The sequence below is a fragment of the Trematomus bernacchii genome, unplaced genomic scaffold, assembly GCF_902827165.1.
Source record: "Trematomus bernacchii unplaced genomic scaffold, fTreBer1.1, whole genome shotgun sequence".
Lineage (NCBI taxonomy): Eukaryota > Metazoa > Chordata > Actinopteri > Perciformes > Nototheniidae > Trematomus > Trematomus bernacchii.
Genome location: NW_022987547.1, coordinates 6,705,024 through 6,730,227, shown reverse-complemented (window position 1 = coordinate 6,730,227; position 25,204 = coordinate 6,705,024). Strand labels below are relative to the sequence as shown.

Below are 25,204 nucleotides of genomic sequence, written 5' to 3'. Positions count from 1 at the left end.
TATTCTACTAGGTCTGGTGATTTTATGATACAAACCCATACTGTACAATGTATTGATGAAGTCTTCTGTCATTTTATGCGTTTTTGGATTCAACAGATTGTAATCCCCACAGATAAACATAATTTTTTGTAATGATTTAGTAAACATTTGTTCTATCCTATCTGTAAATGTTTCAATACAGGTTCCTTAAGCTCTGTATAGCTCACAATAACATTTGTAGACTTTTCCATACAAATGTCTACTGTAACACATTCAAACAAATCATCAACAGCTGTTGTCGTGCTCTCCACCACCTTATAGTTAATTCCTTTATCCACATAGATTGCCTCACCCCCTCCACTCTGGTTAAAATCACAAACGATCTCCTGGTAGCAGCTGACTCTGGGCTCTTATCCATACTTATCCTCCTTGACCTGACTGCAGCCTTTGACACCATCTCACACCAAATCCTCCTTGACAGATTATCTTCCATTGGTATCACTGGCACATCCCACACCTGGTTTAGATCTTTCCTCTTCGGCCGTACTCACTTTGTCCAACTCAAACACTTCAAATCACAGTCCCATCCAGTCTTCACTGGTGTTCCTCAGGGTTCTGTCTTGGGCCCCCTCCTATTTATCATCAACCTTCTACCTCTCGACCATATCTTCAAAAAATACGCAATCCAATTTCACTGCTACGCGGATGACACCCAGCTCTATTTCTCCACCAAACCCACTTCCACTCTCCCCCCCACGGCCCTTTCCAACTGCTTACTGGAAATCAAATCCTGGTTCTCATCCAACTTTTTAAAACTAAACAGTGATAAAACTGAGTTTCTCAGTCCACTCTCTTCTCTTAGTTGGCTCCAAGTCCACTCTGGCCAAAACTGACAAATTCTTCCTCACTATTGACAATTCCACAGTCCCACCCTCCCCCCAAGTTAAGCTCGATGAAGATCTTGCAGTTTGCAGTCCAGAGGGTAAATACATTGAATTAAAGCATTACATTCCTCAATGTGTGCTATGTTGACTGCTATATTTATATATGTATCCTCCATAACATCCATTGCAGTCAAAAGAAAAAGACAGTTTCATTATTGGCCAGCATCATAGCATGTGCATCCCCTGGCTTTCCAGGGGCAGTGACTAGACAAATCCAAGCAGAAATAGCCCGTAGTCCTCCCTACGTCAAACTACGTCACGTCAAAGGACCGCTAGTGATGCAGGAAAAACTGTGTTTGCAGCGTGAAGGTGAAGTTGTAAATTAAGCTACAGTTTGTCTGTGTGTTGGCTTGCCCACATCCCAGGACAACCTCATCTGACTGCATTTGGTGAACCTGTAACCTCTGATGCCCCCCCCCCCAAATAAACTCAGGGCATGTTGAGAGTATTTCTGGCTGTAGTTTAAACAGAATAGTATGACTAGACTTAAAGCTTAAATTAGTTTTGTGCAACAAATTTACAACTTTTTATCTTTTAGATTTAAATGAAAATGAAAAAATGTATGATGCCGAGTCCAAGTGTGTTTGAAAAACATTTTCAACTATACAGTTAGAAGGTAACAGAAAATTCATCAATTAGACAGAGCTGTTTAACAAAAAACCCTGATTTATTGTTACATCAACATAATAGTGTGACATTGGGAAAACCATTTTTACAGTAACAAAACATGTCACTTTGATTTTTCTTTATAATGCAGAGACAAACACTCAAATGTTTTGGCAGCTTGTATCGAGAGCTGGGCGACAGCTTGAGGAGGCTGTGCGTCGAAAACTCAATTATAAGTGTCATTCTCAGAAAGAGCTACTGTGTTATACTGATTTAATTTGATGTGCTGGGTAGGTGGAAACAGCTGTTCAAAAATCTATGAAATCTTGCATTAGGGATAAAACAAAATATAAAAAAATATAGTAATTAAATATAATGTAGACACGTTTTTCACAGGGGTCTACATAAAAACATCTGAGCAAAAAGTAATAAAAGAAAATCCATAAAAAATCTTCAGTCTTCCTGGATTTCTTTATCCGTCAACCAGCTGAAAGATGTGCTCTTTAACTTGACAAATCTGTGTCTGGGCAGTTCATAATCAAGTTCTTCTTGTCAGAATATGTCTGTTTTGTACAATCCCGGCCGAGAACAGCTTCTTCTCTTCCTTAGAAATAGTCTGCGGCTTTCCGTCTCTTGGGCAGTTGCAGCAGATTGTCTGTGAGTGATGTAAGGTCCTGAGAGCTCGGCGTCTTGGCTTTGGTCGGCGTTGGCGTTCCAGAGGGAGTGGATGGGCCACCGAAGGGAGACTTGCAGACTCCATGTGAGGGCGACGGGGTGTAGCTCGCTCTGAGTGCTTTGTCTGTGTATTTGCTTGATGTCCGATTAACAAGCCTCTGCAGGGCGGGGGTTAGCGCTGGACTCAGACCTTTAGGCGTAAGACTGCAACACAAAAGTGGATGAGGTCAGTTAGTTTATAATACTATGGATTCCTTCACACCTGCAGTAATAAAGATAACAAATAGCCTAAACCAATTACATTTAAGCTTAACATCCCCTTTTAAAGGCAGGATTTGACAGATTCACGTAGAAGCAGATATAATCAAGACTGCAGAAGATCAGTTTTTACCTTGCAAGGTTCTCTGTGACCTTTCGCCATGCCTCCTGTTTCTTTGCACGGTTTTTAGCTGCAGCTTCATTGGCCATCTTTATTCCCAGCCTCTCTCGCCTTCCTGGTTCTGGAATCTTTAAAGAAACAACGTACAATGTCAACATCTTACAACTTAACAACTCATAAACAAATCATACAGATACCTCTGTGGGTTCAGTACCTTAAATGATGGTCCATGATTCCTCTCAACATAAGGGCTGTCTGATCCGTCCAGACGAAACGGGGTGCTCTCGATCTCACCCCAGGTCATTAGAGGCGACTCAGCTCCACCTGATGGGACAGAAACTGCTTTCAGAACTCTTCTCAAAAAGTATGTAATTGCTGAATGAGACTTTAAGGAAACATTTAGTTGTATCTGTCTCAGGAGTGTAACTATAATGAGGAGGATTAAAGATCCACTTACCAGGTGCAGGGGATGGCATGCTTTCAAAACCATATCCATTCACTGTTGGGGATTCATGTGGGATGAGCTCTTTACCATCGGGGCCTACTTTACCCTGTTTGAACTGGACAGAAAATGAGAAGCATTTGCTGCATTACTCTCAAACAAGCACTCCGATTCGACAACATTACATTACATTACATGTTACTTGTCAGACGCTTTTATCCAAAGCGACTTACATACTCAATACTGTGGACAATCCCCACAGGAGCAATTTGGGGTGAAGTGTCTTGCCCAGGGACACAACGACATGATGACTGCAGTGGGGTTTGAACCTGTGACCCCCTGATCCGAACTCCAATGCACAATCCACTGCGCCACACGCCTCCTTCATAGAATAGATTGTCATGCTGAATTCACTCACAAGTATGGGGCACATGTAGGCCAAACATCAATGTTTTTATAAAACATATTCCTAAAAGGTACCTGTGCATTGAGAGCTGCAGCCTGCTGAATCTGGCTTTTGTTGAGAGCTTTGCTGAATGGGTCTCCAACAAAGCGTGTGTTCTTGTGAATGACCTCCCGTGGCTTCTTAAATTGATCATCATCATCTTTAACACCTAAACAAAAATTAAACATGTGAAACAACATGAAAATCTTTCTTCGTGTACAGCTAAATGTGATCAATAACATGCCTTCAAAACCTATTTATGTCTGAAAGAAAGGAAAGGACATGAAATTCAAGTGTGGTCTACTTACCTTCTGGATAATACATCAAGGCATTCTTTGCTTTGTACTCCCATGTCTCAAGTCCAGCTTTGACACATTCAAGTGCTCCTTTCTCTACTGATGGCAATGCAAGATTCTGTTCATGGCGCTGAACAAAAAAGTAAAAAAAACATTTGTAATACCGTGAAGGAATGTACCAAAGATCAACAGGGACTGTAAAAGAATAACGCAATGTTAATAACCCAAAAGATACGGCTTTATGAGCAGGACTTAACTTCAAACTTGAACCTGACAAAAATATTACATGCAACAATTTTGTCAATCAAATGTTTATCAAATTATAATAGGTCTATGATCAGCACACCTGTTATCCAAAGTAGTTTGATTGAATTCAAAATGATTCTCCAAATGCATACCTCTTTGTATTCAGTTTCAGCCTCGTATAACCAGGAATGCCTTAGCCTGTTCTTGTCTTCTGCCAAATCCATGATCTGCTCAAATGATGCATTATCCTCACTGGTATTTTTAGCAAGGAAGCGATCCAGACAGGGCAGCTCTTTCTCCTCCTTGTCGCCGCACTTGCTCTCTATGAATACAACATCGATTGAAATAGGGTTAAATTACTGTTGAGCCATTGTGAGTCAAATCATCAGAGTATTATTGCAAAACAAGTTTTAATTTTGGACACAGTTGTGTGACATCATAGAAACAAACAAATAATGCTCTGAACATTGATTTGTTGTCTGTTTTTCTTCTTAAAAATGAGATACATACCTCCATCGAAACCTTTACCTCCAAGAGTCGAGGAAGGAGACCCTGGGCCGCCCACTGGTGTCTCAAAGCTAGCCGGTGTAACATCTGCAGGAATAAAGAAAAATAAATAGGTAGGCCTACAAAGAACAGATTGACTAGATCTTTAATTCTGTACGAAATCTATAACATGGTGAACTGCATATCATGTTCTATTTGACTGCTCATATTACTTACAGGGTGCAGAAGACCGAGGTGTAGATTTAGTCAAAGATGATCCATAGCGGATGGATATCTCTCTCATCCTCACTAGGTCACCAGTTTCCTCTGCTTCCAGATATTCCCTCTGCGCCTGCAGCTTAGTCACATCTGGGAAGAAGTCCCGCTGGATGATCTTCTCTAGACTCTGTTACAAGTAGAAAGTTAAAGCCTTTTATTGTCATTGTACACAGAGTATAACGAGATTCAGAGTGCAACTCTGTCCCGGTGTGCAAAAAATACAAACACATACAGAACACTAAAAAACACGGCAATAGGACAGACAACATAAACAATCATACGGGGGAATAAATAGTTACAAATATTGATATAGTATATAAAGTGCATTAAAAGTGTGTGTATGTGTGAGAATGGTTATGGTTATTGCATTATGTGTGGTGGTTAATGCAGCCTGACGGCACATTGGACTTTGCAAAAAGTAAAACAACATCATTCTCTTCGTTACTATACAAGAAAGATAAATAGTATAATTGATTTATTTCTTCAGACCAGCTTCACAGACATCTGGTATAGTAACTTGGCTTGCTAGTGCCCCAAGCGAGTCAGGACGTTTTTATGTATTATATATTTAGAGAGATTAGTGCCAATCAATTTCCTAATGCACCAATTTTCCCTTAAAATAAAGAGGAGGTAGGACATGTCTGATATGAAACACCACCTTTTAATAGTTTCAAAGCTAAAGGACACTTAGGATAATTATATAACTAAATCAACTGGACTCAATCAACGATAAACACCAAATGTATGTTTATAAAATACACTAAATATGCTATTTAACCTTTTTATTTGTTAGCAATAATCGAGCTAACACAGCACGTTGATGACTTATAGCTCGTCCCTACGTCGTAGCATAAACAGTAGTCTGCCATTTAGTTACCTCAATATAATTATCTTCATCGAGGACCTTTCTCCTCGTCTTTTCTTTGTCCTCCTTCTCTGGTTGTTGGAGAAGAGCCATTGTTGAGACTGTAACAGGGACTAGAGTCCCGAACAGAGCTTTCCTCACGCTGGCGCTGCCCTCCATTGTAGACCCTGTTAGCCTGCTAGGCTAAACGGCTAAGGGCGATTGTTTACCAACAAACACCGACTAAAACGTAACGGAAGACGACTGTTGTACTTTGGAAACCCAGCTTAATTATTTAGAGCAAATAGTATACAACTATACAATTAAAACTGCGTGAACGCCGCTAAGTATAACAAATTAGCTAGCTAACTAGTTACCGTCGGCTAACTTCAGAACCAGCGTAAAAACAACGTCTGAGATGTTGCGTAACCGGAAGTTTACTGCGTCACTCAAACTTTCCAGAATAAAATAAATAAGATGCATTTCAACTTAAATCAGTCATTCATTCTATTAATAATGCAACTGGTTATTGGAAAGGAGATGGAGTTAATATTAAATATAAATATTGCAAATTAATCAACTGTTCATACTCTGCTCAAGTTATTGTCTGCAGTATGATATTAAATCTAAATCTAAAAATAGTGTAATGATGATTGCTGAAATCAAGGAGAAGCAACATTTTCCTTCATTCTTTATGGTTGACCAACTGTGGGGAAAAAAATGTGCGCAGCATCAGTGCTACAAACTGTAGGCACAAACTAATACGCTGACAAATAAACTACACAGTGCACAGGTGTTTTTTATATTTATTGTTTTATTTATTGTAAATTGCACTGTTGAGGAACCTGCAATCTAAGTTTTTCACACATTACATAATTATAATTACATTATAATAATCTTGAAAAATAAATGATAGTAAAACTACCCGATTTATATTGTCCACATGGGTGCATTTACAGAAAAGAAAAATCCAAAGAGCTCCAAGTGACATTTAATGATGCATTCACAATCTTTGTCCAACTCACAAGATGGACAAGAGCACTTCATATTTTTGTGACCAGTATGCTCCCACCTTTCATGTAAATGTCAATTAATTGATTAAGAAAGCTCAACATAATAGTATTAACTGAGCACACACAAAGTGAAACAAGTTATTCCTTTAGTTTAGACATCAGAATAAATGTCGGTATGTGCCCTGATCAGGCTGCAACTCTGGTTTGTTGTGTTGGTATTGTTTTGATTTTATTATTTTTATACAAATGTAGACCTATGTGTCTGAAATAAAGCATAGCGTAACTGTAATGTCATATTTTTATAGAAAATGTTTAAGGTCAGGTTTACTCACTTACAAATACAGTATTGACATCACCCTTTGTAAAGTAATACCTGGGTATATAAACATACATTCAGAGGACTAACAATAGCAATTCCCAGTAGTTTAACTCTGATCCCTGTTATCTGCCAAGATAAAGAATACAAAGGTAAATACCACCAGTAATCTTCTGAGCCCCCAGACAGACAATCACTGGTTTATATTGACTGATATGGAGATCTATGAGAATAAAGTCAGGTTCATTTTCACCTTTTTTTCCCAAATAGAGTGAAATAAATGAAATAATAAAAATATGATTTAACTGACACAAAAAGTAAACATTTTTAAAGATAAGAATAATTGTTGTAGCTTTTTATTTTATAACAATAGTATTTACAAAAAATGTATGTAACTCACACACGCTCACACATACATGGCTTTATGCTTTTTCAATGATGCATGCAATATACACAATACAAATTTAATTTTCTGTGCTTCCCACACTATATGATAGTCTTTTCTGGCGCCTCCACTTTGCTCTTCGGTTTTTAAACCAAACCTACCGGCAGAATAAAAGGTTGTGTGAATAAATTGTCATTTTCTGGATTTATAACATAGCCTTCTACACATGTTATTATTTGGATCATTGTGTATTTACATGGAATTAACCAAGAAGAACAGAACTGGACATCATTATCATGCAGGCATATCACAACAAATTAACCAGATATTTATTCAAAGGATCTACTCTCCTAAATTAGATTATTAAACTTGCACACATCTTTAGTCATTGTTAATCTGCTATAGCTGGCACAATACACCACTTTATCAGAAACCTATTCAACCCACTGAAACAACAGCACTATAATTGGCTGAAATTATAAATGTGATAGTCTTACCTCTACTCTCTCTTCCCTTAAGTGAGTGTGCTGTGCTAGTTTCTCCCTCGTGGTAACATCTGGATACTGGTTCTGCAGGAACAGCTCCTCCAGTGTGTCCAGCTGCTCCTCTGTAAAAATAGTGCGGTGACGTCTGGTTCTCCTCTGCACCTGCCCGGCTGTCTGCTCCTCCCTGTGAGCGTCTCCCAGCCTGCAGGGGTCTGTGAGCATCGCTGGGGGCCATCCGTACTGACAGGCTGCAGGGAGGAGGTCTGGATTAAGGTAAGGAAGCAGAGTAAGCATTACTAAAAAGCATAATACTGAAACGTTGTTGAAACAAACAAACAAATACATTTCTGATGTAATAAATCCAATGAACCAAGCCAAACACAGGGCTTTATTAAAGGTTGCTTGTCCGTTCGTGCTATCATTGCATTTTAAAGAAGCGCGCTTTGTACATGTTTACTACCAGTTTTTCCATTTTTTCCCACAACAATAATGTGCTCTGCCTTTAACTTCACCAACAGAAACATACAAAAAAGTGTCAAAAGTGATTTTCCTCATAAAGATAAGGGGTTTGGGTTTGCACCTCTTTTATACAGTGCATTGTTTGCACTCACCTTCATGAATGAAGTCAGCCTGGTATATGTCTCCACAGTGGGAGCAGTAGCAGCAGCACAGGCAGGCGTGACGGACAGCCTCTGTCTGGCCTCCAGCAGGACTCACTGCCTTCTCCTTTATTCCAGCGCCACTTGTTCCATTACTGTTTGGATATTTGCTCAATATATTCTCAATAGTGAAAGGAAACTTGTGTCCCTCCATCCTGACGAGTCCATTCAACTCCAAACAAATTACAATAAAACAAAAGCAGCAATGATGCCAGGATATTGACACACTTTGCCACAGTTCAGGCTCGGCTGCTCTTCTGCTTCTCCTCTCTCTACAACAGTGTGCAGGCCCTTATAGTGAAATTGGGAGGCAAAAAAAAAAAAGCTAAAACCATAATCCCCCCTGTGGACCAGACACATGAAACGGTTGAAACTTAATTCCTAGCTAATCTGGGCAGTTTTGTGAAGAGGTTAGGGAGGACGGCAGATTCAGTTAATCTTGCTTCATTCCTTTCTCCAAAAGAAATCAGATTTCACTGCATAAAATGAGAAGTGGAGAGCTTCTAAGATCCTTATTGTTGAGGTTTTAGAGAAAAGGGGATTGCTTGGTATTAGAAACCTGGATTTAAAGATGAACGTTTTTTTGTTGTTGGTATGGCCAGACTTGTATCATGCTGAATTTAAGGATTAGCTCTTAAATGTGTTTCATACTGTCACTTCTCTATATCAATGAAGGATATTTTGTAAATGAATAGATCAGTAAATAAATGCGTGTTGCACTGACAACAACAATGCATACTAATTACACACAGTAATAAGGAAGCTGAATGAGTGACTCATCCTGCTACTGACGTGTGTTGTTACACTGATAGATTTGTATATTCTCAGTAAAGATAAACACAAATTGAAGAGTACATTCAGAAAGGCTGTCTCTCTATGTGGTTGGTATTCACAATCATGCATCATGCGCCTTATCTGTGTGCTGCAGTCTTTCAGTCTGACTCCTCTGACAATGTGCACAGCTGAGGTAAAGCTATTACAGGTTAAATTCATCCCCTCTCAACAAATCCTCTGATTTCATACAAGGCAATACACCTTTTTTTTTCAGAGAATTAATGGATTTCCACAATCTGTCTTAAGCTCCTCTTATAAGGGCTTTTGAAAACAGATAACAATAAACACCATCCCATCCTTTTCACTTGGGTTTAATAGTGTCCAGATTGTTGATGTATAGTTTGCGGAGCATGTGAGATGGCTATCTAGCAGTTATTGTCGTTCTCAATAGAAGGAATTGTACCACATCCGCATTGGTTCACACAGTTCAAAATTCATTATGGGGGATTAGAATGATAAACCATCATTTTGTTGTTGTGAGAGCAATATTTGGTACAACAGGTAAAGAAAAGCCACCACCGACCACACGGGTGATAACGTTTTTCTACAAAGGGAATTTAATCAACAGTTAGACTAATTCTATGAAATACGCTGTGTTTTGCATCAGAAATAATTCTATTTACCCCATACGCCTTTAAAGGGCCAACTATCCCCTTACAACAGACATGAAAGGACAAGACTGAGCATGTTACGTTTACTCCCTTACTCCCCAGAAAACACACAAACACCAGTTCAGATAAAGTGACAAAACAACAGAGGCTAATTAATTCTCCGCCTCACCGTGATGTGAGGCTGCATTTTTCAGGGAGTATTCCTGCAACATATTACAAGGCTATAATACATTATTGCAATTGAACCATGAATAATAAAGGACAGAAATCAAACATAAACATGCTGACAGGATTAGAAATGCAATGTATGTTAATTTGACCAACATTCATAATAAAGTGGTAGACACATTGCTGTTCTATTATATTTGTTTGTAGTTTGTTCTCGTATACATGACATTAAATATTCTATTGACTTCTCATACAATGACAAAATTGGCCCACATCGACATCGTTTTAAAGAACAAAGCTTGACAACTATGTGTTATTGCCACTGTGGCTTTAAGGTAGGGTATGAATGTGTGTGAACTGGTAAATGCTGGACATAATAAAGTGCTTTGAGTAGTTGCAAAGGCTGGATAAAGCCCATGTGTGCACAAAAATTGTCACTCTATAACTGCTCTTTGTTACTATATCCCATGCAGGAACTGGGGTCATGTCAACTTTTGGAGGTGACCGCCCGGGGTCCCTATACATGAATCAGTCACAATGATAAACTCTATAAAAAACTCTTTTTTTGTGTGCACACGTAGGCAACCTAAAATAAAAATAAAAATACAAATGTGGTAAGAACCTTTTAGCCTACCTTCATAACCCTGTTCTCTCCTGAAAGGTAACAGTTTGTAGTTTAATGTCAGGAAGTTTACATTTCAGAGTGGTGCGCCCCCCTGTGTCAAAAGACTACAACGCCCACCGTTGAACGGCGGAGCGACACAGCGCGGCAGACAGCCACTCGCGATAACTCGCGTTGAGGCAGCAGCTGGGCGGAAAAGGCGGGAGAAGACTGCCGCTTCCGCGTCCGCGCACAGAACACAACACTAGGGCAAAATGGACGAAAAGTTAATAATGGCTGTATTTAGTCACCCAGAGCTATTCAATGTCACTTTACCGAACTACCGCTGCACGGAAAGTCGCACAAATGCTTGGAGAATGATTAGCATGGAACTGGGTCTGCCATGTGAGTATTTTTAATGTTTTGTGAACTTTACTAACCAGTTATTATTTTAGCCGATGTTGTCGTGTGCGACTTAACACACAGACATTAGAACACATTAGGTGTTTCTGGGAGATAGAGGTATATCATATGTATCTTGCAGGCAATGTGTCGCTCTCTTATTTATGTTGTATCCGAGCAAGCACAGCCCGGCGGTGTAGCTGCAGCGGCGCGCACCGTGCTAGCGGTAGCAGCCGCAGCTCGCACGCCGCAGGCCGCGTTGCACCGAACGGCTCCATCCGGCTCCTCCGCACCGCTGACCGCGTGTCGAGCACGGCGAGGCGGGGGAGGAAGGAAGCATGCTCAGCGGCGTCACTGATCCGCTCCTTATCGCAACGGGCTCCACATTAACTAAAAGCTTGTTGAAGTGTCATGGAAGCGGCGTCAGCACCACATCATGTAGGATTAAACATGTCGGAGACAGAGGCCCCCAGCCTGAAATATAAGCAGGTGGTGCGGCATGTAACACGGATAAACTAACAATGACCTCTTTAAGATGGCTCAAGAAACAAATCTTTTTTTGTTCACTGTCTTGCAAAAACTTTATTACGATTTACAACTAAAACATATCAGCAACACCGATGTTTACTTTGAAAAAGTTATGTTTTTTCTATATTTGAATACCCCTTTATAACTCATTATAGGCCTGCACTTCATGAGCCCTTTATTAGTAAGGCTACACCTATTCCATCTAGCCAATACAACATATTACATTCAGGAATATTATTAACTTAAGTTTTCTAAACTTCCCATGGTGTTGATGCAACTGTATGCTTTTAGTGGCCACTACTTGTATTGTTTAGTCTAAAGTAAAATACCACAGAGTATAATCAACACCAGCGATTTTTGATCATCAGTTAATAACTCCTGACACAGAACTTCTAATTTGTAAGGATGTACTGCTCCTGTCTGTCTTGTTGCATGGTTGATTAAATGATTTGGACCACAACATCTGATCTGACCTACATCTGTCATATTGGAATTAAGGAATGTTTTGGGTATTTTTTTTAACTTTTCCGACATATAATAGACCAAACAATGGATCAAGAGAATAATTGAGATGTCAGTAATAACAGTAACTGTGAGTTGCCGTGATCCTGCTGTATGATATTCTGCACCAGAGATGGCCGACCCAGTGCCACAAAGAGCCTCATTCAGGCTGTATGCTAACAGCAGTTAAGTAATCAATCACTGAGCAGGGATTTGTCAGGTAATCTCATACAGAGTCCCTACGTGTTTTGTTCTCATAGAACAGAAACCCAGCATTACTTTTTACCCAAACGCTAAATCTAAAGTCCACTGCTACTGCCTATGGTCATCTACCAGTTACAAACACTTCAACATGATATTCAGGTATATTTTATTCCAAATATTTGTCAGGTGAGGGGAGAAGACCACACTTCTCACAAGCTATTTTGGTGACCTTACCTGTCTAACATTTATATAGCAGAATGTAAGCTGCACAACATGTTTGAAAATTAGATTTTTAGGGGTAAATATTTGAATTGTAATGGTAAAAAAAACTGTGTGTTAACTTTTGAGTTACTTTACTTTTATCTTCCTGTGCATTTTTTAAAGGATTTCTTGGTCTTAACACTCAATTTTTTTGCTTTCCAGCTGAGGATTGTAAAAGAAAATGGAAGAACATGAGAGACAGGTACTTGAAGGAAGTCCGAATGGAGATCAAGAGCAAGACGCAAGGCGAGTTTGCGCACAGTAGATGGAAATACAGAGAGATTATGAACTTTATCGCACCTTTTACTGGATCAAGAAGTGGCGTGGCAGACATAAATGACAATGACCACGACAACGCTGATGAGTCTGGCAGTGTTGAGGGAGAAACGTCATCGTCTGAGGCGATCAAGACACTGCAGTCCGCCCCGAAGGTCAATATGAATACACCTGACCTCAAGCCCCCGGTGGCGTTTATGTCGCAGCTCCCGTTGATGTCTCAAGAAGCACAGATGGCCCAGCTGGCTGTTCTGGCTAAGATGCCATTGAGCCAACACGGCCCCTCCACCAGCAAAACTGGACGTAAACGGCGCCTGATGCAAGAGTCACTTCCACTGTCTCTTTCTCCAATTGCTCCGTCCCCTACAAAGTGGCTGGTCAAAGACAATGGCACCGTGTATCCCAACAGGCCGCGGGATGAGGATGAACTGTTTCTTCTGAGCTTTGTACCCGCTCTGAAGCGACTTGCTCCACAAAAAAGGTGCGAGACAAAAATAAAGATCCAGCAGATTATGTATGAAGCAGAGTTTAACATTGCACAGCCTCAAGAGAAACAGTCGGAGCCATCAGCGCAGGACTAAGCCAAAGGGACTATTTTTCTACTAATAGTTTTCTAAAAATCTCTTCCACGAAATGCCCAAAATATTTAATATTATGTGGTTAGGGTTTTTTATGTAAAAGAATTAATAATGAATAATTTTACTTGCCATTTAGCAAGTTGAGTTTTTCAATACCACTGTAGTGTGTCTTGATTTAGATTAGATGAGTAAGGTCAATGAGAGAATTAGGCCCTAATAGATTAGCACATCAATCATGACAAAAGACAAACTATGATTTAACAATTTTATTTACATAGCTTTACTGTCAATAGAATGAATTCACATTTTGAAAAGTGGTTTCAGGTTCAACCAGCAAATCTTCATTTCAGTAATAATTCTGTAATAATCTACAGTATTTTACATTAAATTACAGTGACAGAGAAAACTGAGGGGAAAAAACGATTTGGAGAGGAACACCGTTTCATAAATTCATATTTGAGCTGCTAACATGCATCAACATATTTATTTTCAATCCGAAATAAAGAGAACATTTCTAACATTGTTTTGACTCAACAGACTGTGTATGATTTGATAAATATTTGCAGATGAAATGCATTATTTGTGAGATCAGGTAGAGCTAGATAAAAACAAAAAACATTTGAAGTATATAGATGAAGAGAGACAACAGGGAGTCGCCTGCTTGTGCTCAGTGTGTAACTCAGCAGGATTCTTTGAAACCTGTTGAGGGGGTTTTATGGAAGACATTTGACAAGATGCAACAGTAGAACAACACAGGTGTAAATAATAATATTAACGATCACACTGTCATGGTTTTCTCGAACACTTGAGAAAAACAGAGACATTGTTAATATTGTTAGTAACATCGGTGCTCTTCTTGCAATGTCAATTAGAATAGGGCCAAATTAATACAATAAAAGTTACCTGAAAAGGGTCATAGGGATCATATATGAATATATGTATGCGTGAAAATCAAAGAGAATGATCCCAGAGCACTGCTGGTCTTATTTTGATTAGCAGAGAATATATTTGAATTCAGTAGTAATACCAAATAATACTCAAAAAGAGAGCACAGAGAACAATTGAATGATGATTTAAAAAATGTTTCCACGGAGGTTGTGTGGTTCACCTTAAGAGATGTTTGCCTTGGGTTAACACTTGTTTTTATTTAGAAAAATGGCTTCAAGTCAAGGAGAGGAAAATATGTCAAGGCATAATGATGATAACCATTATGATGTGCCATAATGTTGCATCTCTTTCAAATCTTCTAGGTAAGCCAGAGTTAGTGTTTCTCCTTGCATTTATGCAATCAGCAGCCAAAACATAATCACCAGAGCGACAAACAGGAAGAGTCGAGACAGAAACTGTTCGTCCATGTGCTGCGGTGTCCCAGGGGCTGCTGTTTGGGAAATAGTTTAAAGGAACGTTATATGATATGCTGTCGATAAAAGACATCAGAGTGGTCATCATGAAGTGTGTAAAACATAAATACCTGGAGGTGGTCTGCCGTCGTTGATGTTAAAAGCTGAAGCAAAAATACCAAATGGAAAGGCACCGATTCCAAATGACATCTGGAAACCCCCATCTCCAAAGCCAAACCCTTGAAAGCCCTGTGAAACATATTTCATCACTAACATGAAGCTGTGCATGAATTCTCTTCACAATGGAGTTTACCATACAGTCAGAGAGATGTGACGCAACAGACACTGACGTTTTTCATCATTCTCAAGAGACGTTTCCACACATCTAATAGATCCCAGTGGGAAATGATCTTTTGTTAATGGATAAAAGACAGGTTTACACGTCAGCACCTGCACCATCCTAGGTAATGGTTTCATCATGAATGTGTAATGCAAGTCAACAGCTGATACAAAACACGTCTGGGATAAAGAAAGTATTGATCTGGCACAAAAACATGCTATCATATACTTATTTTTTTTTAAAATCACAATTCAAGTACTTACACCACGGTTTTCTGGCTCCGGCCTTTGTCCTTGTGGTCGAGGGGGAGTTCTTTCTCTATAATAATTTAAGAAAAAGAAAGTAAAGCAATGATTAGGTGCTCTGCATGGTTTATACATATTCAGTAACAGTTTAGAAAAGTGCCTATTTGAGTACTTTATTGTGTGTATTGTGATCACATAACACAGGACGTTTAGAGTCAGTCAGACCAGTAATCTTACACAGAAGGACCTACCTGGGGTCTTGTTGGCCTGTGCTTCCCCGTCCATATAATGGAATTACTTTGTCTCGGCTGATACCGGCTTTACACACAGGACACACTTGTCTGTTGGGTCTGGTCTCCAACCACTACACAAAGACAAAGACATTAAAGACCTGACTGTCTGCATCAGTTATACACCAACAATTACAATACAATGTCATTTAAAAAAAAAAAGTGAATAAGGAGAAAATAAATAAAGGTTCAGCTTACCTGATGCAAGCAAGGCCAACTGATCGGGAGATGGTGCAAAGGAAAAGGAGAGTTGACAGGAAAGAGGTTTGATTAATAAAACATATACGAACTACAAGGCTGAGCAAAATATAAAACACTAATTTAATCAATAACTGTAATTAATAATCACAGATATCTGACGAAATGCTAAACATCCACCGTCAGCTCTTTACAGATAACTACAGATACCGCAACCCCACATTTAAATATTATCATAGAGGTTTGGAAAATGTGAATACATTTAGAGCTGCAAAGATTATTCAATGAATCACCAACCATTTTGTTTCTTCAAAGACCTTTTTTGGGGTTTCTTTACACGTAATGGGCTTTGGGAAACACTGATTGAAATGGTCACCGTTTGGGGATTTCATGGAACAAACAACAAGAAAATGTATAAAGAAAATAATCAACGGATTAGGCAACGATGAAAATATTTTTAGCCCAGCAATCCTGTAATAGCTTGGAATGGTATTCATTGTTTTTATTCTAGAAAAACAATTATTTGGGAGAATATCAACCAATATTTAATGTTTTTTTTGTAAATCACCAGAATAAAATACATTAGCAGGTTTGTGAAAAGTCTACACATGACTAGATATCAGCAATACAACTGATGATAGCTGTTGTTGATGTTGTTGTTAGTTAAAAATCATGGCTTTGATGGCTGATATTGTCCAGCAGGATATACTGTATGTTGATATGCTGGATCATGTCTGGTTCAAAACAATGAGAAATGATTTGAACTAGACTGATCTGGATCTTAAAGCAAAAGTGTAAACAAGAGTGACTGATCGTAGCTCTTACCAGAAGAGATGTCCACACAGACTGATAACTGCATCCTTGGCGGTGTCCAGACATATATTACACTCAAAAGTACTGTCCTGGTTGCCACTGTCGGACGCAGTGGAGCTGCTGGATCCGGGATTCGGGTTCTCAGTGGCCGCAGTGGAGCCAGGGACTGGAGGGGGAGCCGCGGTGGCCATTTAAAGATAGATCCACTGAACAAGAGGGTACAGGTGGGATGACTCCTCTGGCACCCAGCTCTTCAAAACGCGTTCATATGGAGGTCCAGTTGATGGGGGGTTGTAGCTAACAAAGAGGGGAAGACGAGAGACTGAGTTTGAGACCAACAACTCTCGAAAGAGACCTGAAATCGCATAAAATCCACCGGCTGCTAGCTAACGTTAGCTCTCATCTAGAAAGGTGTCGTTACGGAGTAGCTAACGGAAATAAACAGTTTGACTGTCTGACGGATTAACAGAACACAAAGCAACATACACAAATAACACAGCGTCAATCCTAAAGGTTGTTTGTGTTAATTACCAAGTGAAAATAAACACTTGTTGCGAAAGTTGAGAAATATCCTTACATTTGGTTGCATCACATCCGCAGCACTGCTAACGTTAAACATCCGGGGGAATCTAGGGGGCGTGGCTACAAGGTCACATGGGATTTTGGTTCCCTCAGTAAGGCCTCGCAGGTGAATAAACTCCACCAATCAAACATCGGCATCTTTTATTCAGTAATAATAACCCTTAGTTATAATGCAGACCTGTGTAAGAGCAGCAACCATACAGTCTATGGCAGCAACACAGGATAATTCGTCAATATAAGCTTTTTCTTTCATATACTTTTGCCATTGTTAATTTATGGATTAGACCAGGTCAAATACGTTTTAATCATCATATAAAGTCCAAAGCAACATACCAGTCTCTACACCATATGCCTACCTACGAGGGGTTTTGGGGCTCTGTAAAATTTCAATAACAAAAATCCTCAACAAACCTCATTAATTTAGTACTTTCCTTTTTATATATGCATCAAATCATTTGTTTTTCAAGAACATTTAATAGAGGGCAGATTTGATGGCTACAAATTAAAATGTTCACTTGAATTATGTTTTAGTTCACAGTCTGCTTAACCAAATAAGATTTAATATATACCATATTGTAAAAATGAATTTAATTCCATAAACAATATTGAATTCATCTTGTAACAATCAATTTGGTAACAAGCTGGTTTACAATCATAACAGCACATAAGTCATGTATTCACTTGGGACTGTTTTGTCATGCAAATGTGTTATAAATCAGTAACAGTGAGTTATAAATAAATCACAGATACATAAGGCAAGGCAAGGCAAGTTTATTTATATAGCACCTTTCAACACAAGGCAATTCAAAGTGCTTTACAAAAATGGAAGACATTAAGAAAATGGCATTTAAAATCAGTCATTAAAAAGAAAAGATAATAAAATAAACATTAAAAGAAAAAATACATGGATAAAAGTTACAGTGCAGTTTAAGATGTGAATAGTTAAATTAAAAGCAGCGGCAAAAAGAAAAGTCTTCAGCCTGGATTTAAAAGTAGTAAGAGTTGCAGCGGACCTGCAGGTTTCTGGGAGTTTGTTCCAGATATTTGGAGCATAATAACTGAATGCTGCTTTACCATGTTTAGTTCTGACTCTGGGGACAGAAAGCTGACCAGTCCCTGAAGACCTGAGAGTTCTGGATGGTTCATAATTTAGCAGTAGGTCAGACATGTATTTTGGGCCTAAACCATTCAAAGCTTTATAAACAGCAACAATATTTTGAAATCTATTCTTTGACACACAGGAAGCCAGTGTAAGGACTTCAGAACAGGAGTGATGTGATCCACTTTCTTAGTGTTAGTGAGGACTCGAGCAGCGGCGTTCTGAATTAGCTGCAGCTTTCTAATAGATTCTTTTAGTGAGACCTGTGAAGACACCATTACAGTAGTCGAGTCTACTGAAGATAAAAGCATGGACAAGTTTTTCCAAATCCTGCTGTGACATTAGTCTTTTAATCCTAGATATGTTCTTTAGGTGATAGTAGGCTGATTTAGTAACTGTTTTAATGTGACTGTTGAAACTCAGGTCAGAGTCCATGACTACACCTAGATTTCTGGCTTTATCTGTTGTTTTGAACATTGCAGACTGAAGCTCAGCGCTAACTTTTATACGTTCTGCCTTGGCTCCAAAAACCATTACCTCAGTTTTATCTTTGTTTAATTGGAGAAAGTTCTGACACATCCAGTCATTGATTTGACATAAATGTATATAGGCAACAGTATACTGAGATAAAACATGCAATAACGGATGATTTAGTCCATTTTCACCAAGCTATAATCATGTTCTTTGATGTCATTGATTAGAACGTTTTCAACTTGATTTTAGATAATTTCCATTGACTTAGACCTTGAGTGATTGAGACCACCTGTACGGAAATCCTCCACCATCGCCTCCTCTATTCTCGATTTTAAAGACCTCTTCAGGGTTTTTTTAAAGTCATTGCCAATGAACACATAGAGTGCAGGGGATATGAAGCTGTTTGCTGCAGCCAGCGTGGCCCCCACCTTCAGGCCAGTTTGAAGAACTTCCAGGCTGTGGTTCATCAAGTCTGACTCTGAAAGAACAAAGCTATGATAGGGGACCCAGCAGAAGAAAAATGACAAGATGAGTGCTGCCATGACTTTGTAAGGCTTTGTGGACTTCTTGGTCAAACTTCTCAGCTTCACACATAGCACTGAGCTGCAGAACACAATTATAAGGAAAGGAATGAGGAACCCGCAGATGAATCGAGTCAGCACCACTGCCTTGTGTCTGGAGTGGCCCATGTAGCTGGTGTGGCACTGAGTCACCGAGCCGTGCACTGTGGTTTGTCGATAGATCAGTGAAGGCAACGTCAGCAGTGCAGAAAGGACCCACATTAGGACAAGAACTCCCAGTGCTTTCTGCACTGTCCGGTGATTATGTGACCACACAGGAAATGATACCATTATACAGCGATCAGCGCTGATCAGGACCAATAGGAACACACAGCTGTACATATTGAGAAACAGGGCAGAGGAAGTAAACTTGCACAACACCAGTCCGAAAGGCCAGTGTGAGGTGATCATGTAGAAAACTTCGAGGGGCAAAAAGGCACAAAACAAAAAGTCTGAAATGGCCAGGCTGATGTACCAGGTGGTGATGACCGTTCTTTTCATTTTCCATCCACAAATCCATATCACTAGTGAATTTCCTCCAAGGCCAATAACTGATATAAGGATGTTCACTGCCACCAGAACATGATTCAAAGAAGAATGATAACTACTGAAAGGCAGCAGTCCAGTGTTGGTGGTGTTGTTCTCAGTTTCATTGTCTGGAGTGTAGTCATCATATTCAATATAATCTACACCCATGCTGGTAACTTGGCCTGAAATATGTAACAAAGAGATTTTATTATTAAAGATGAACACAAAGACAGTGTATGAAGAAGAACACACATCCTTTTCATGAGTCAATTCAGAAATACTTTAGTCTTAAAATACAACATTATAAGTACAATTCCTCTATTCAAAATGTTATTTAAGAATAAGAATTATCAACAGAATTTATAAGGATGAAGTATCGACAATCAAAAGTACACATTATGCATGTTTTATTATACAAGTCATATATCATAATAAAAAAAGTACTATTGTTTTTATTACCTTTATTGTTAAAGGTTGTCAATGTTAAGCCAATTTAAGATAGTTTGTTAAAAACTTGGTAGATTAGGAGTACAATGCTGATCATATCATATAAGCAAACCATGCTTTTTTTTAATGTAGAACTTTAATAGTAACTATGGATGCCGTAAATAGTACAATATTTGCATCCAAAATGCAGTGAAGTAAAAGTATGAAGCAGCATTAGATGCATTCATACATACTTTTTGTATGAACAATTCACAATTTAAATCAAGAAAATGTATTGAAGTATTTAACATAAAATGTTCTCAAGTACTCACCTTATGTCCTGACAAACGAGCATTGACGCTTGATGGTGACTTCTTCTTCTCGTTTCTACAGTAGATGTCACTTCTCACTTCTGTTTCCTGGAAATGACGATGCTGACATGTCAACATATCAGAATCTACCCTCCCATACTGTTTTGTTGAGGGTGAGAACATTTTCATCTTTTTAAGTGTGTTTAGTAAGTCACAGGGGGGCAAAATAAAGGTTTTGTTTTTATTTGGGGTTTTCAAGTCTTACTACAACCTTTAATTAAACTGTTGCAATTTCACAAACGGGGTCTCCTTAACACACCCAAACCAGGAAAAACAACACCAACAGCTCACATCCCTTTAATAGAGCGGTGCCCATACCATGTTTTACCAGAAGTGTAGTGTTTGCAAAAATGTGGGACATGGGTGATTTCCTGTTTCAGTATTTTGTAACTCATAACAATAAATCTGTTCAAGAAAATACAATAGGAATGATAAAGCCTTACAGTCTATCAGGGAAAATATCCCACATAATACAAAATATCCATCATTAAAAACCCCAATCAGATGAGACACTTAAGAGGTCTGGGTGAGGATGAAGGTGTGGGATGAATGATCAATAATGTTAATCCTGTAACTTTTATCTTGTTGTTTTTTTTTCAATTTGCTATGTACATTTTTTCTTTTTCCTGATGTGCTCTCTTGGACTGCCCTCTTGTTTCTAGCATGAATATTGCATTTCTTGTTATCTCGCCCATGGATGTGTTTTAAAACCGCCAACAGCCTAATTGTACTAGGATATTCTGAATCAGCTGTTTTGTTGTTACTGAAAATGGAAAATATGATTGCTTTGTTATATCAATGTGGTTGGTACAACACATTTCTGCAATCAAAATATTCTTTAAAAAAAAGAAACCCCAATCAAAGTCAAATTGAGTAAAATCCCCAGTTCTCAAAATGTAACACAATCATTTTCCTCTGAAAAGTGTACCAATTTTAGGGCTACCAATGTCTCAATGAGGTCATTCAAAAACGAAACATTTTTGTAATCGGATTAAACCATATTTGGGAAGATAAAATATTTAATTGTGTCCACCAGAATTTATGTAGTGAATGATACAATAAGAAAATATCTAAGATTATTAAATAAAATAATATTATAATAATTGTAGGCTATATTTAATAACAGCATATCAGTCCTTAAGATTATCAAGACATCCAATACAACAAAATGCAGGAAGAGAAAGTCTAGCACATGATGAGTAGGCTACCTGTAGTGAACCAACTTCAGCGAGACTCACTTAAAGGGGACCTATCATGCAAAATGCACTTTTGTACGACTTTTATACATGAATATGTGTCCCCGGTGTTCCAGGGAACTCACCAAGTGTCAGAAAACACAACCCTCTCTATTTTCCTCCATACCCAAATCTCTAAAAAAGGGGCTGCAACGGATCTGATAAAAACTGATCCAGATTTGAACACTGTCCTGACGTCAGGACAGTGGCGCTACAGCTATTGGGCCAACTCCACCAATCAGGAGGAGACAGCAACGGCCAATGCCGTTCAAAAGCGCTGGAGACGCTGTAGTACATATGCCAGGCCTGTAGGTGGTGCTGTTCTCACAGAATCAGCTCTTGCAAAAACAGAGCAAAAAAAATTCAAATAGAGCGAAATGAGGCATGGCTAAAATGCATGATCTGTTTGGCATTTTGAAAAAAAAAAAGTATAAATATGCCTTATATAGGTATGGTCCTACACTATATTATTCAAATATAGCATGATAGGTCCACTTTAACGGTTGGGAAAGTGGGTGGCTGACTGTTAGCTTCCTGTCCTCTCTACTAGCAGCTCCATGCTAATGGCCGCTACAGGCGGTTGAACTTAATCACTTTATCTGGGAAACAGAACTTCAACCCGTCCGTGTTTGTTGTGTTACAGTCTTTTGGATATTTAATGCAAATATCTGACTAAATCTCATGGCTTGCTCTGTAATTCAAACAGACCGTCCATGAATGCGGTTTCTTTGGTAAATGAAATTCTAGTTGTCTATTTATTTATATGTTACTGGTGTTTTTATTCACTTAACGTTAATTCATGTTTAGCCTCTGTTTTGAATTCCAGCGAGTGGTAGCTACCTCTGTGCTAACGATGCTAATCGTAGCACAAGTGTACAAAATATAGAGGGATATTCCTAACACAAGGCGTCTGTGAGAGGTTGGTTAAATAATCTCATCCTCGCAAATTAGATAGTTAGTTTGTTAGTTAGGTAACTTTGTGCATTGATAGGGTCAATTTAAATGTGATATCCTCGACTACTAAATACTTAGTCACTGACACACCAGGGAAGTTGAGGGTTCTTTCCATGCAAAAGGTTACATTAAGATGTTAGTAACAATAAGTAATAAGCAACATTACTTTTTTGTCAGCTTTCGCATTTGAAAGCATATTATTTAACACATAGTGAGCATTGCTAACATTTATCTCTGCACATTGTCTGTAAACAACGTGGTAAAAGTGATTCTACAGTTGCATTAAAGGTGGGGTCGGTAAGTTTGAGAAACCAGCTCGAGATCGCTAGAATTTGAAAATACACAACCGGAGAAAATCTGCCACTTCCTTATAGAGCCCCTCCTCCAACACACATGAACGCGCACATGATCAATGAGGGCACGAGATAAATTTGTGCACAGATGGAAGGCTGACAGGCAGGTTGGCCATCCAGTTATTTTAGCCGGGTCGGCTAAAATGATTGGTCGTACTTTTTACAGTATTACGGCTTCCACAGATTACATTTTTTTATGGATTTTTTGTCAAAGCACTTAAGATATTCATTGCTATCGGGATGTTAAGAGCATTCCATGGAATATAACAAAAAGTGTATCTCGAGCCGGTTTCTCAAACTTACCTACCCCACCTTTAAGTTTTGATCACAGTTAAATATTATTATAATAAAAAAAGATATTTAAATGTTGATTTATTATATACTGTTCATTTATAATCTGATTATTTGTAGTACACAGCTGAATAAATGTAGACATTGTCAAGACAGCCTGGTGAAGTTCAAGCAGCGCATCAGAATGGGGAAGAAAGGTGATTTAAGTGACTTTGAACGTGGCATGGTTGTTGGTGCCAGACGGGCTGGTCTGAGTGTCTCAGAAACTGCTGATCTACTGGGATTTGCACGCACAACTATCTCTAGGGTTTACAGAGAATGGTCCGGAAAAGGGAAAATATCCAGTGAGCGGCAGTTCTCTGGGCGAAAACGCCTTGTTGATGCCAGGGGTCAGAAGAGAATGGACAGGCTGGTTAAAGATGATAGAAAGACAACAGTAACTCAATTAACCAACCGTTTCAACCAAGGTATGCAGAAGACCATCTCTGAGCGCACAACACGTCGAACCTTGAAGCAGATGGGCTACAGCAACTGCCCATCTGCAGGTCCTCCTTCATCAGACCTGGTGCTGTCCTCCTCCTCGCAGGAAAATACATTTCTATCTCATTCCTCTCCGGCCAAACCAACAGACACAGAAGTCCATCACCCTGAGGTTTCTCCACAGTCTCTGCAGCTCTCTGGGAACCACACTGTCTAAATTGAGCTATATAGTGGAAATGTATCATAAGTCTCCTTAAATTATATATAGGTCACTATAACTTTTATTTTCTACTGAATGTTCTCACGCTTTCAACGGACAGGGTGTCGCCTTGACCAATGTCAGGGAAATGATCATATGGATGTAAGCAAATGTAATCACCTTGTGTGCATTGTTATCTCGTCTATCCACCCATCTTCAATAGTCTTAAACGTAGAATTTGATTGGCTGAGACCTTCACTTTCCTGTGTTTTTTTCCTGTATAGGATGCTTTAACTCTTTATTAAATAACACAACTTTGGTTAATAGGAGTTGTTCATTTCTTACCAGAAGGTGATTAAGTGGGGAATTTCCAACACAATCTACCCTGTGAATATGAAAGGGGGGGAAATTAGTGTAATAAATGCTTTAGATAATTAAAAATATAAAGTTGACATGTGGGGCTCAGGTTTTTAGGTTGACAATACTATTACTGTATTATTAATATATCACGGTTTAATTTAAAAGAAGAAGAGGACCCTCGAAAAAAGATTGGTCTCAGTACATTATGTTGATTTTGTCCTTTTAAATTGTTTGGCTAAAGTCAAGGAGCTAGAATGGGTACTTACATTTTTAATGTATACAGTGTGGTTTCAACACAATCTTTGTGATTTTGATATGAACTCATAATTGAGATTAAATTACAAACATTATCTTGCTGTTTTAATCCCCTTCAGACTGTACAAAAGGATATATATATATTGACAATTTCGTGATAATGATGTCAAATGATTTACATTAATTAGCAAATATCTTCCTTTGTTCTGACCTCCAAACTACTGTTACAGGCTAAATCATTTGCAATAATTACAGCTAAAAAGGTAGGGCGATATGTCTTTCCCAACCACTGACATATTCGCTCCGGTGTGATTGTGTGCAGGGCCTCAATAACTAGGCAGGTGACCGGTGATCAGTCAGGATCTCAG

General features: G+C 38.8%; 5 protein-coding genes across 6 annotated transcripts; 1 reads left to right on the top strand and 4 right to left on the bottom strand.

Moving 5' to 3' along the window:
* Window positions 1-1,568: 1,568 nt before the first annotated feature.
* On the bottom strand, window positions 1,569-6,033 carry ess2 (ess-2 splicing factor homolog). Its single transcript, XM_034123470.1, has 10 exons — window positions 5,655-6,033; window positions 4,736-4,904; window positions 4,523-4,606; window positions 4,165-4,334; window positions 3,779-3,896; window positions 3,506-3,639; window positions 3,041-3,143; window positions 2,798-2,907; window positions 2,596-2,711; window positions 1,569-2,408 (listed from the first exon to the last, which is right to left on the bottom strand). Exons 1-10 carry the CDS (start codon window positions 5,799-5,801, stop codon window positions 2,135-2,137), a joined length of 1,425 nt encoding a protein of 474 aa, XP_033979361.1. The 5' UTR covers window positions 5,802-6,033; the 3' UTR covers window positions 1,569-2,134.
* A 1,371-nt stretch (window positions 6,034-7,404) lies between these two features.
* LOC117476638 (homeobox protein goosecoid-2) lies at window positions 7,405-10,136 on the bottom strand. The gene is made up of 4 exons (XM_034123317.1): window positions 10,094-10,136; window positions 8,432-8,770; window positions 7,833-8,083; window positions 7,405-7,492 (listed from the first exon to the last, which is right to left on the bottom strand). Exons 1-4 carry the CDS (start codon window positions 10,134-10,136, stop codon window positions 7,415-7,417), a joined length of 711 nt encoding a protein of 236 aa, XP_033979208.1. The 3' UTR covers window positions 7,405-7,414.
* A 783-nt stretch (window positions 10,137-10,919) lies between these two features.
* On the top strand, window positions 10,920-13,966 carry LOC117476687. The gene is made up of 2 exons (XM_034123376.1): window positions 10,920-11,098; window positions 12,752-13,966. The coding sequence occupies exons 1-2, from the start codon at window positions 10,969-10,971 to the stop codon at window positions 13,444-13,446; spliced, it is 825 nt and encodes a 274-aa protein (XP_033979267.1). The 5' UTR covers window positions 10,920-10,968; the 3' UTR covers window positions 13,447-13,966.
* On the bottom strand, window positions 13,695-17,367 carry rnf185 (ring finger protein 185). 2 transcript variants are annotated; one of them, XM_034123377.1, is made up of 7 exons: window positions 17,247-17,367; window positions 16,682-16,966; window positions 15,857-15,875; window positions 15,620-15,732; window positions 15,387-15,441; window positions 14,915-15,032; window positions 13,695-14,821 (listed from the first exon to the last, which is right to left on the bottom strand). In XM_034123377.1, the coding sequence occupies exons 2-7, from the start codon at window positions 16,858-16,860 to the stop codon at window positions 14,724-14,726; spliced, it is 582 nt and encodes a 193-aa protein (XP_033979268.1). In that variant the 5' UTR covers window positions 16,861-16,966; window positions 17,247-17,367; the 3' UTR covers window positions 13,695-14,723. The 2 variants fall into 2 exon arrangements, with proteins under 2 accessions (XP_033979268.1, XP_033979270.1); XM_034123379.1 differs by lacking the exon at window positions 17,247-17,367 and adding an exon at window positions 17,201-17,219.
* Window positions 17,368-18,888: 1,521 nt separating this feature from the next.
* LOC117476605 (chemokine-like receptor 1) lies at window positions 18,889-20,743 on the bottom strand. Its single transcript, XM_034123262.1, has 2 exons — window positions 20,671-20,743; window positions 18,889-20,094 (listed from the first exon to the last, which is right to left on the bottom strand). Exon 2 carries the CDS (start codon window positions 20,078-20,080, stop codon window positions 19,070-19,072), a length of 1,011 nt encoding a protein of 336 aa, XP_033979153.1. The 5' UTR covers window positions 20,081-20,094; window positions 20,671-20,743; the 3' UTR covers window positions 18,889-19,069.
* Window positions 20,744-25,204: the final 4,461 nt, after the last annotated feature.

Bases quoted from the DNA above. Each gene is read 5' to 3' on its own strand.
- rnf185 (XM_034123377.1), bottom strand. From the start codon at position 16,860: ATGGCCACCGCGGCTCCCCCTCCAGTCCCTGGCTCCACTGCGGCCACT. The intron at 15,442-15,619 runs GTAGGTCCTTCT...AAATTATTATAG, and splicing joins ACAGGCCAACAAGACCCCAG to AGAAAGAACTCCCCCTCGAC. The intron at 15,033-15,386 runs GTAAGTACTTGA...TATGTTTCACAG, and splicing joins CGGAGCCAGAAAACCGTGGT to GGCTTTCAAGGGTTTGGCTT.
- LOC117476605 (XM_034123262.1), bottom strand. From the start codon at position 20,080: ATGGGTGTAGATTATATTGAATATGATGACTACACTCCAGACAATGAA.
- LOC117476638 (XM_034123317.1), bottom strand. From the start codon at position 10,136: ATGTTGCAGGAATACTCCCTGAAAAATGCAGCCTCACATCACG. The intron at 8,084-8,431 runs GTGAGTGCAAAC...ACCTTAATCCAG, and splicing joins GGCTGACTTCATTCATGAAG to ACCTCCTCCCTGCAGCCTGT. The intron at 7,493-7,832 runs GTAAGACTATCA...TTCTGCCGGTAG, and splicing joins TAAGGGAAGAGAGAGTAGAG to GTTTGGTTTAAAAACCGAAG.
- LOC117476687 (XM_034123376.1), top strand. From the start codon at position 10,969: ATGGACGAAAAGTTAATAATGGCTGTATTTAGTCACCCAGAGCTATTC. The intron at 11,099-12,751 runs GTGAGTATTTTT...TTTGCTTTCCAG, and splicing joins CATGGAACTGGGTCTGCCAT to CTGAGGATTGTAAAAGAAAA.
- ess2 (XM_034123470.1), bottom strand. From the start codon at position 5,801: ATGGAGGGCAGCGCCAGCGTGAGGAAAGCTCTGTTCGGGACTCTAGTC. The intron at 3,897-4,164 runs GTATGCATTTGG...TTTTTTGTTCAG, and splicing joins CTGAAACTGAATACAAAGAG to CGCCATGAACAGAATCTTGC. The intron at 2,409-2,595 runs GTAAAAACTGAT...TTTGTGTTGCAG, and splicing joins GTCACAGAGAACCTTGCAAG to TCTTACGCCTAAAGGTCTGA.